Source organism: Protopterus annectens, chromosome 7.part0 (genome assembly GCF_019279795.1).
Source record: "Protopterus annectens isolate FY-2018-M chromosome 7.part0, PAN1.0, whole genome shotgun sequence".
NCBI classification, from domain to species: domain Eukaryota; kingdom Metazoa; phylum Chordata; order Ceratodontiformes; family Protopteridae; genus Protopterus; species Protopterus annectens.
In genome coordinates this window covers 1,386,973,626-1,386,985,758 of record NC_056739.1, presented here as the reverse complement: position 1 = coordinate 1,386,985,758, position 12,133 = coordinate 1,386,973,626, and the positions used below count along the sequence as shown (strand labels likewise).

Here is a 12,133-nt window from a genome sequence, read left to right as displayed (position 1 = left end):
ACCTGTTGTGTTAAATGAGGCATGCACCATACAGGAAAGGAAAATGTGATTAATCTTGCAACGCTTTTTTCACAGTTCAGTCTTCCCTGCCTTTACTTTGTAGTGGAAGCTTATTTGGTTGATCCCATAGTCGCCGAGGTCAGTTGCTGATGTCCATGCTACAAGTGCACATTCAGTTAAGAAAAAGGTCATCACAGTTATGATTAATAATATTCTTAAGTGCCTAGCTTTCTGTGACACAATTGCATTCTTCCATAAACTATAGTAGTTTGTGAGCAAAGATGTCCTCCTTACCAAGAATATAAATTTTATTTATTAATTTACTTTCTGGACATCTTTAGTTAAAGAATTATGTCTCTTTTTCACAGACATCTCAACAGTGAACATGCACTGGATGACAGAAGTACTGCACAGTGTCGAGTACAGATGCAGGTTGTCCAGCAGTTAGAACTACAGGTAAGACTTCATTTTCTGCTGTATGTAGATATAACTGCAGACAGTGACAATCTCATAGTCACAGAGTGGGAAGCATGTCTTTGCTGTCAGAAGTGAGGTGTATGGCATCCAGTATAAAGTGGTATAGTCTGCATGGTATGCAAAGTGCCTTTCAACAGTTAGATTTGACGTTATGGCATATCCTAAGCCTTGCTGGTTCACTGGCACAGAGGTGGAATGTTTGACTGTGATACCTGGTTATTCAGGTTTTGTTACCAGTCCAGATGCCTGCAAGCAGACTTGGAAGGTGGGATTGAGCAGCAGTTGGCTAGCTGGTCTGTTCTCAGTGGGTGGCTATGGGTTTTTCCTCTAACTTGCAGACCCTTGCTTGAGAAGGTTTAGTAGTTGAGATCATTTCGTAAGCAAGGAGGGCAGAGCACGGCCTGGTGTTCACTGTAGGTCACATGTTTAAAAGCAGATGCGCTCTTAGGTCCAGTTGACAATTAAAAAAAAAAATAAAAACTGCCATGATGCAATATGAATATCCTGGGTGGAGAGGGGACACTACCGTTAAAGCTTAGCACACTTGCATCAATGTGTTTTGAAAGTGCTGCTTAAGCATGAGCACACCATAACAGTATGATGGCATATGATAAATCTGACTTGTATTATTGCGCTTTTTATTTTCTACACACATTTGTTGACTGAGTTAGTCCCATTATACCAATAGCCTCCTTTCAGGGGAGACTGAAGGCTGTATTCCTACTGACTAGGGGAAGCTGGGCCAGGACACTGAGAATGTCCTGTGTTCTTTTCGATAAGTGCAGTGTAGTGATGATGCTCTCCTTTCTTTTGACATAGGTGAAGTAAGGCAATTGACACTGGATCCACTCTGAGGGTGTGTGTGTGTGGGGGGGGGGGGTTGTATCAGTGCATCCTAACAATTCTTCTGATAAAGACTGCAATATGTGACAGTGTGTTTATCTGTACAGTGTACAGGAAGGAAAAATTATGTGTGAATTTTTGAAGACGTTTGATCATTTCACTTTGCTGTGAAGCAGCATGTTCTTGTGTGGATTTTTTAAATTAATTTGATTCTGCTTTACCAGATTTCCTATTTGTGTCTTGGTTTGTTCACTGTTTCTTTAAAGTGAAAGACTAATACTGCTTAACACTCAGGCGTTTATTTAGTTGTGTACCTTTTTTCACTTCAGATGAGGATAAAGTAGTAAGGCACTCCCAGTTTGGATTTGTAATGCCAAGCGGTGGTGGTAATAAAACAATGACACTGGTAACTCTAGTCTAACATCTTTAACATAGGGACTTGAGAAAATCAAACAAAACACAGGCTCCGATCTAACTTGAACCACTCACTGCAGTTTATTGTAAAGCGCTTTTCGTCAACACTAATGGAAAACTTCTTCAGACAACATGGTAAAACAAAGCACTCCTTTTAAAACTAAAAGGGCGGCAACATTAACAATCAACTCTACCCTAATTACTCAAAGAATCAATCAATTAGAAAACATAAAAATCCTGTTACAGACTTGACACTCAACAAAAATTCTGAATAGAAAATGTTAAACCAAAATTATACTTTTTTTACTAAAGCAGCAATCTTATTAAAAATACTCATATATACTACTGTATATAACAATAATGAATAAATAAATAAGTAAACACTTTAAAATGGACATTGTGTTCCTGTGCAAAACAAGGCAAAAATTACCGAACTGTAACTGCCTAAAAGACTAAGCGTGTCGAAGAAAAGGTGAAGAGAAAGTGTCGACCTAAAACATCTTGATGAAAAAAATGTATATGCGTGTGTATGTGTATGTTAAATGTACAAGAAACTGTTAGTAAGTATAATACATTACGATACACATTTCAACTAACGCAGATGACTAATAAGATAAACAGTATTGTTAAGAACAATAAAACAGTGTTGTTAAAAACGATTTTCTTATAAAAACAAGTCACCTAAGTAAATTTCTTAACTTAAGGATGCATGCTAAAGAGGTGACTTCATTTAAGCCAGGTAAAGTATATGAATTTAACCTAAGTTGCCAAACCAATTCATGTTTCTCCAATATCAATTGGTAAAGGCAACCCTTTCCATCTAAAGCTACCTGGTCTATAACTTTGAACAAAAATGAATGAGAGGGGTACTCACTACAGTATCTAGCCAGAGCGTTAGTGGTGCTTCTTTTCTTAATGTGGTAAACATGTTCGTAAATCCTATCCTTTAGCTTCCTGTCCGTTTTTCCTATGTAAAATGCTGAACACATCTGACAGGAAGCTAAGTACACCACAGATTTGGAATTACAATTGTGCCTACCTCTGGCTTTGTATTCCTGCTTGTTTACTGTGAAACTAAACCCTGTAGCAATGTACCTACAATAGTTACACGCTTCACATTTATAAGTTCCTTCGGCCCTAAGAGGCTTCGGGCTAATGTTTTCTAGAATGTTTTTCAGGTTTCTACCCTTCTTAAAAATAATGCTGGAGAAAAACTAAAGACCAAATGGAGAAAAACTAAAGACCCAACTAATCACCTAAAGTTTAAACAAATCCGTAACACCACTAAAAAATCCATAATCCTGGACAGAAAAAAACTACTACCTCAAAATTCAGCAAAACCAACAAAACAATCCTCAAAAGTTCTGGTCCGGTATCAACAAATTGCTCCACCCAGGACAATCCAAAACACCTATCCCCTCTAACCTAAGCCAAACCCCTCCCAACCAAATTGCCGACACCTTTAATAAATTTTTCTCTGAAACAGTTCAGTCTCTAGCAACTACCTTACCTACTATTAACACCACTAAATTTCCCACACCAACCAACTTACCCCAGTCTTTTAACCTTCAGCCTATTCAAACATCTTTAATACACTCCTTGCTTCTTAAACTTATACCATGTACTCCATCAGCAGACCTTCTCCCACCTGAATTCCTGCAAATTGCAGCTGGTGTACTTGCCTACCCTATTTCTATCCTAATAAACAGAACTATCTCTGAATCTTATCTGTCAAATCTCCTATATCATCTCTCTGCATAAGGGAGGTACCTCAAATGAATTATCAAACTTCCGCCCAATAGCCCATCTCTCTCCCCTTGCAAAAATTATGGAGAGATGTATTCACCGGCAATTACTTCAGTACCTCTACAAAACAACCTACTAGTTGACTGCCAACACGGTTTCAGGCCACACCATAGTACTACTACAGCTCTTCTATCCTTTACAGACTGCATTAATAAAAACAGGAATTCAAACCTTCTATCTTCTGCACTCTTCTTAGACCTCTCAAAGGCCTTTGACATGGTTAATCACCAACTATTGATAAGTATACTTGAATCACTCTCCCTTGATCATCAACTAATAAAATGGTTCCAATCCTACCTAGAAAACAGAAAACAAGCTGTCCTGTGGGAAAACAATCTATCTTTCTAGCTTCCTATCACCCTTGGTGTCCCTCAAGGATCCATTCTTGGACCTCTCCTTTACACAATTTTCATTAATGATCTAAAAACCTCCCTTCCCCAAACTACATGCATACAATATGCAGATGATTCAACTTTGATATGTGCCGCATCCTCCCCTGCAAAATTACATACTAACACGCAAACAGTCTTTACTGTAGTTGAAAATTGGTTCCATTGAAGATGTCTCCTTCTCAACCCAAACAAAACTAAATTACTACTATTTACTCCCACACAGAAGTCCCCCTCAATCAATTTCATATTGAAATCTAATGATGGCACAGAAATAGCCCCTGAAACCACCACTAAACTACTCGGTGTAACAATAGACAACCATCTCAACTTTGACACACACATTAACTCAACTATTAAATCAGTAAATAGAAAACTTGGATTCCTCTATAGAATTAGACAATTTCTTACAGAGTCAGCAAAGATCTCTATTGCCCAAACCCACCTCATTTCCACCCTACTCTACGCCTCCTCTATCTATACGAATCTATCCAAAAGCAACCTAAATAAACTAGCAACCGCCTACAACAACATAGCCAAATTTGCCACCGGCGCCCCTTTTCGTACTCACCATTGCCTTAATCTTAAACTTCTAGGATGGCTGGAAGTACAAAACCAACTAGTTTACCAGCAACTCATTTTTATTCACAAGGTTTTACATCATCCTACAAATACTCCCATACTATGTAGCCTAGTTAATTCTTATAAAAACGTTCCTACCCTAAGATCTGCTAAAAAGCTACAAGTTGCCACCACTAAAGCCATTAACAAATCTGGGGACTGCCTATTCTCAAATGCAGTTGGCAATACTTGGAACAAACTTCCAAATGAAATAACATCTCTTACCTCCACCAACCTTTTTAAGAAAAAAACGAAAAACTTGATTAAAACCAAATGGCTTTGCCCTTGCTCCAAGCCAGACTGATACTTGCATCTTCTTTTTTTACTCCCTAATCTACTTCTTTTTGCTGAGATTTCTCTACCTTCTATATATGACATGAGTAAACATTTTTTTCTCTTCTAACTCCCACTGTGCTTTGTGAATTTTTTATGTCCCATTTTGTGTTTTTTTTTCTTTCCTCTTTTTCTTTCTTTCCTCTATATACTCACATATTTAAGTGTATGTTTGTATTTATATGTATATGTATATATATATATATATATATATATATATATATATATATATATATATATATATATATATATATATATATGTATGTATGTGTGTATCTATATACATACATATATATATATATATATATATATATATATATATATATATATATATTATATACTTTCCTAAATAGTAGTAGAGGATTTATTTATAATTATTGCTGCCAATCAGTTGCATACTGTCATTATTATTTTTTCTGTATATGATGGACTATGTAATTTTTTTTATAAATTTCAACTGTTCTGGTGGACTATTTTGTATATATATATATATATATATATATATATATATATATATATATTTTTTTTTTTTTCTTTCTTTGTAATGACTCGGAGCTTTTCTCCTCGGGCCTCTACTGAAAATGGACATATATCCAGTTAGACTAGCCCGGTCAACAAATGTTAAATAAATAAATAAAATAAATAAAAAAAATGACCGGGTAGTCACCTAATTTGTCTTTTGTGTCCCTCTCAAAGGTCAATAAAAAACAATTCCTTTTGAAAATGTACTTAATTAAGTTTGCCTCCAAACAAAAGGGTGTAATGAAACTCCTCTTAAAACTCACAATTTCCTTAACCGTGGAACATTTCTCTGATGGAGTAATGCTAGTCTTAGTTAGGGCCAAACCATCTGACCTTTCTCCCACCTTCAAATCTGTTACCTCAGTAATACGTTCCCGCTTAGTGAGAATTGGACTGAAACAACCTGCCAACCTTTTGAAGCGGACTTCCCTTACTAGCTCATCAATCATCTTCCCTGGGTAACCTCGACTCATGAACATATGTTTCAACAAGGTACATTAATCTTCAAAGGAAGTATCCTCAGTTGTCATCCTGGCAGCTCTTACCAGCTGTCCTTTGAGGACAGACCTTTTTCTGATGGAACGGGTGACAACTGGAATAGTGCAACAATGTGTTCGCGTACGTAGGCTTTCTGTATATTTTAGCCAAGTACCCTTCACCTACAGGATCCCTCTTTAATTCTACGTCTAAATAGTTAATGATGTTCACTCCATAGGTGAAGGTGAATTTCAAAAAAAAAGTGTACTATTGTTCAAAGTTTCCACAAATAGTCGTGCGTCATCTGCACTCCCCTCAAACATGATAAAAATATCATCCAGAAACCTGTTGTAAAGTTTTACCTTCTCGTAAATGTTCTTCTTGAAAATAAACTCACTTTCCCATTGAGCTAGGAACAGGTTGGCGTAGCTCACCCCACATGACGAACCCATAGCTACACCTGCCACTTGTTTGTATATGTTGTCATTAAAACTAACCAAGTTGTTGTTTACGATAATATCTAGTAACTCCTGGATTAACCTTATCTCATTACTCTCAGCCTCATAAAATAACAATTTCTTGGTAATGTATTCAATTCCTACCTCATGAGGGATAGAAAAGTAAAGATCAACAACATCTATTGTTAAAAAAAATGTTCTTATGATAAACAGAATTCTCTAAACTTTTCAAAAAGGCCCAGGAGTCTTTGCAAATTTGTTCTTCTCTGGCTACATACTTTTTTAACAAGTGGTCTACATATTTAGAACATGCATAAGTAATGGGCGACTTTACTTAGGTGACTTGTTTTTTATAAGAAAATCGTTTTTAACAGCACTGTTTTATTGTTCTTAACAATACTGTTTATCTTATTAGTCATCTATGTTAGTGGAAATGTGTAATGTATTATACTTACTAACAGTTTCTTGTACATTTAACATACACATACACACACACACACACACACATATACATTTTTTTCGTCAAGATGTTTTAGGTCGACACTTTCTCTTCACTTTTTCTTTGACACACTTAGGTCTTTTAGGCAGTTACAGTTGTTCGGTAATTTTTGCCTTGTTTTGCACAGGAACACAATGTCCATTTTAAAGTGTTTACTTATTTACTTATTTATTTATTCATTATTGTTATATACAGTAGTATATATATATATATATATATATATATATATATATATATATATATATATATATATATATGAGCATTTTTAATAAGATTGCTGCTTTAGTAAAAAAAGTATAATTTTGGTTTAACATTTTCTATTCAGAATTTTTGTTGAGTGTCAAGTCTGTAACAGGATTTTTATGTTTTCTAATTGATTGATTCTTTGAGTAATTAGGGTACAGTTGCTCATTAATGTTGCTGCTCTTTTAGTTTTAAAAGGAGTGCTTTGTTTTACCTTGTTGTCTGAAGAAGTTTTCCATTAGTGTTGACCAAAAGCGCTTTGCGATAAACTGCAGTGAGTGATTCAAGTTAGATCGGAGCCTGTGTTTTGTTTCATCTTTAACACAGGGTACAGTTTTAGACTTTTATTAATATTGGTCAGTTTTCTAGTTGAGCGTAACTGGCATTTGGGGTTGGTTTATTTGGTGTCTTTGCAATCTGGTAAGTTTATTGTTAAATTTAGTTACATAAGGTAGTTAACTGCTCTGGAAAATAAAATTATTTGATTATGTATAATGCAAATCTTGCACTGTGTAATATTGAATCTTTTATTTTTCAGTTAGAACAGGCATAGTATATAAGGAAGTTTGTTTTTCTGTTTGTAAACAGTGTCACTATTGCACTGTATGTGCTGCCAGATCTGAATTGCATCTGGATTTTATATTCAGTTTTGTACCCAGAAACGGTATGGTTGTCCTTAGGACATAGTCTACTGTGCAACATTTTACTGACCTGAAGTAGCTAGTCAGTAATACAGACTTTACAGAGTATCTTGCTCAGTATTTCAGGGGCATGTTTCTTGTAATGTAAATATGACATTGTTTGTCAGAAGTAAATTTGTAGCTAGGGTGGTCGGCACAGTGGGTGCCCTCTAGCCACAATACACTCGGAGTTGTCTCATTGTGTCATCAGACACATGTCAAATGTAACTGCTTTCTCATAGTGGGAGATAATAACCTCTGCTTCTGCAGTATGGCTATCATTCATTTTTTTGTCAGACAGTTTGACTTGCATCCTACAGTGACATTGTCATCTTCTGAGCTGATACATTATGCAGTCCCTTTACAGCTGATACTTTGCAACTTTGGATGACCTTTGAGAATATGTAGGTTCTATAAGTAAAAAAAAACAAAAAAAAAAAAAACTGGTGTACAAACAGTGCTCCAACACTAGAAACCAAAACCAGCACTGTACAGTAGAGAACTGGAAGTCACAGTAAGCCACTCTAATACTGGCCAAAATACCCTTCCAAAGGCACAGTATTCCACTTCAGCAAAACAAACTGAATGCTTTCATTCTGTGAACCGGAACTTCATCAAAATCTAAAGAAATAACTTTGTAGTTCATTAGAAACCTCTCCTTTAAAGACACAGCTACAAATTAAGCACAATTTATAGCTTTCATAAAATTCAGTATGTTCAAAGTATTTAAAATGAAAACAAAAAAACTTTCTGATAATTTACAAAAAGCCTGTCTTTTAAAATGAAAATAAGGTTTGTGTACACCATAATTTACACAATTTATTTAAAACAATAATTAATCAATCCTGTACAATTAATTCTTGATCATTTGCATGCTAAAATATATGTAAATATACTTACAGTTATAACCCATGCAAAATAACTGTATTTTATAAAATAATAATATATTTGAGTGTATTACAAGTATAGTGACCGCATTCTAAAAACTGAGGAGATAGAAACCATCTCATTCAGACCTAGGGGGTGGATGGCATTTAACCTAAGCTGCCAAATAAGTTCTTTAAGTTCCAGTTTTAATGACCAATCCCCCCTAAGGCTGGTGTACAGTTTTTCTAATATAGTAGATTTAAACTGACAAGTACTACCATATGTAAGAGAATGTTTATAAAGTGTGTTGTTAGAATTTTAATATTATGTAAGTGTTTATAAATCCTTTTATAAAGTGCATGTTCAGTTTTCCTTATATAAAAACTTGGTCAACAGGTGCAAACAGAAATATAAACCACACTTTTGTTCTACAGTAACCCTTGCTTAGTCTAATAGTACTCTTAAGTCCATTGTCTAATGTGATTTGCTCATCAGCTGTACATTGTTTGCAAGTACCACATTTAGTTGTCCCCTTACTTGTCCCAAAAGCTGAATGTTGTATATTATTGTATTCTATGTACTGTTTAAAATTAATAGCATTTTTAAATAAAATAGAGGTTGAGCTTCTATGATATTTAAATACATGGGAAATGTTAATTTATTTGTTTTCTATAAAAAGGCCAGTTTGGTGATATGGTTTGTTTCTGATGAAGTCCTGTTTGTGTTAAGAATGAAAGTGCTTAATTGGTTTGGTCATAAATGAATAATATATTTTATTTTATAGAAGAATCCTGATTGTGGCTTTTGGTTACTAAATCCTAAATATAAACCCATTATTTTTCAAACTAATATATGTATCCAAGTAATTTATATCCAGTTCCTTGTATTGCCATGTACATTTTAGAAAGGTTGTGGTACCATTCAGATATTTAACAAAATCAACATATGTCTTTAACTCTTGTTTCTTTAAGAATTGTAAGTTACATCTTGATGATATCTTTATTTTATGGTCAGGTCCAGATGTTTTAATCAATAATTTTGTTAAATATTATTGGTCTGCCTACTCTGTTGTCTCTGAGCAAGTCACTTAACCAGACAGTCCTCTCAGGTTCCCCCCCCCCCAAAAAGGGACACGTTGTCCAGTGGCTTACCCAAATAAACAGATAAATTACAAAATAAATAAGTATAATAGTGTAATGGATGATATGTTTTGGAATTGATAGGATACGGAGGAAGATCTTTTTTTAAAATTCATTAAGCTCCTGAGCAAGAAAACATGTAACTTTTGATATACAGGTGTTACTATGAATGAGAAGCTATGTAATCTTAATACACCACTGCTTACAGATAATGACAGCATAAATAAAAGCATTTTTGTAACATTTTGCTCTGCCCAAAGAGTTACATCCTTAACACACTGCAAATTAAAGATATATGAGTTTTTTCTTTGATCTGCTAGAAAAGATGATTTTCTGTTAATGGCTATGGACTTAAACAAGTGTTTTTAAGGACATATAATGCAAAATGGAGCATAGTGTGGACCCAGAAACTTTCATTTACTTACAGTAATAAGGATGCAGATAATTTGCAGTTACTTTCTTTACCTACTTTAATTCATTTTCTGATAAAACTGATAAAATAGTCACTGCTGTATATTAGTAGGAACAAGAATACAGGACATAGTTTTATCTTCTTACCTCCGGGATCAGGGACAAATCCAGAATCATTGAGGGACAATCAGCGACATTTTTTTCTTAAATGTTAGTTATAATAACCTGAGACTCTGATGGAAGATTGTGAATATGAATGCATTTCCTGAAGGAAATGAAGTCTGTATACCTCAAATTATTGTCATTATTTATTAAGTGTAATCCACCACCTTTTCAACCAAAATAACCATTTTTAAAAGATATTAGTAGAGACATTGCAAACATTTGAGAGAAAATATGTTATGTTCCTAAAATCAGGGAAATTTAGTGTTGTGATACAGGATACAAATAAAATAAAGATGTTTGGTTTTGCCACTTATTTTACATCACTTTCCAGTAAAATAGGGAACTTTTTAGCTGAATATTACCTCCATTAATTGTACTGGTACTAAACTGGTCTTTAGTCGTATGCATTGGACTCAGGGCCATGTTTTATTTTGGTAACATACCTCTCAATTGTCCCTGATTTTTAGGTATGTCACTGGTTTTCACAAACTCAAAATTCTGCTTTTCCCCTACTAAAATTGGTGACGGTGAGAAAACTTAGATCAGTTATACTCAGTAAATAATGACATTCATTTCAGTAAAATTTTTTTCAACTTCAGAAAATGCATAATAGTCCACATTCTTGTATTCTATTAACATTTTAAGACTGTGGTACCAACATTTTAAAAGTGACCCTGATTTGGAGCTTTTGTCCTCTATTATTCTTGGCTTTGTCCCTGTTTCAGCTGCTAAAATGTTGCTGTGTCTTGGAAAGGATAAGGGTAAAATAATAAAGAACTGAAATTTTCCACAGAAGTGATCCTTCTGACATTGTGTTTGAGAGAATCTGAAATTGTTTCCTTTAAATTCTGTCCTGTAAAAGGATTGTTCCATATTTAGTTTTGTGTGTTTTATATTACTGTGACATGCAATCCTTCACCTGAACTACATTTAAAATAAAAATGATAACTGAAATTCAGTTTCTTCTAATTTTTTGTTCAGCTTTGTTTTGCAGAAGTGACAACTCTCTTAATGCAGGTATCTTTAGCTTCAAACTGCTTATGACTTATTTTTCTGAGCTTGAATGAAGTGTGTGATTTCATGACTGATTTTACTCTGGGGTTTTTTAAGCTGTCACTTTAGTGTCCAGAGCCTGCTGCTTAAGAAAGCCCTAATGGATGAAACACTATGGGTATCTGGTAGAATTCTCATTACTTTGTACCTTTGTTATTTTCTCTGCATGCTGTGCATACACATCTTTTGTAAAAGTAAAGGATACTTTGATGTAAGACGTGCCACAGCATTTGTGCTGTGTTTCCTAAATGAATGAGTGCAGCTGCAGTACAGTTTAGAATAGTGGCATAATCTGTGATCAGCATCATAGCGTGCTGCACTGGGGACACATAAGCTGCATACATGCATATGTACATACGGATTCACTTTAGAAGCTCAAAATTCTGAAATATCAAAACTCAGTATTTCGCGCCCAAAAAGTGGAATCCTGAAAAGAACAAAAACTCAGAAGTGCAAAATTCAAAATCTCGCATACCGGAGATTTTGAATTAGGCTTCTGGTGTTTATATGTTAAGGGTTTTGGGTAGGGGCTGTGGTGTGTGTTAGTGTGTTTTGTTGCTGTGATGTGTGTGTGCGAGGAGAATGTAGCTTGTGTGGTGGTGTTTTGTGTGTTTTTGTATGTAGTGCGACCTCGGAGTTAGAATATTTAAGTAGGGGGGTGTAGGGGTGCTTGCCCCCTGCTTTTATGTAAGACAGAGCTTCTGTTTGTGCTTGGGGAGGAAGGTGTGTGTTTGTG

The 12,133-nt window shown here is 34.9% G+C and overlaps 1 protein-coding gene across 1 annotated transcript in view; it reads left to right on the top strand.

Moving 5' to 3' along the window:
• FOXP1 (forkhead box P1) overlaps positions 1-12,133 on the top strand; it is a 5,351,121-nt gene that overhangs the window by 5,159,936 nt on the left and 179,052 nt on the right. Inside the window, exon 14 of the mRNA XM_044077980.1 lies at positions 369-456. Within this exon, the coding sequence (XP_043933915.1) occupies positions 369-456 (88 nt within the window). The remainder of the gene's footprint in view (positions 1-368; positions 457-12,133) is intronic.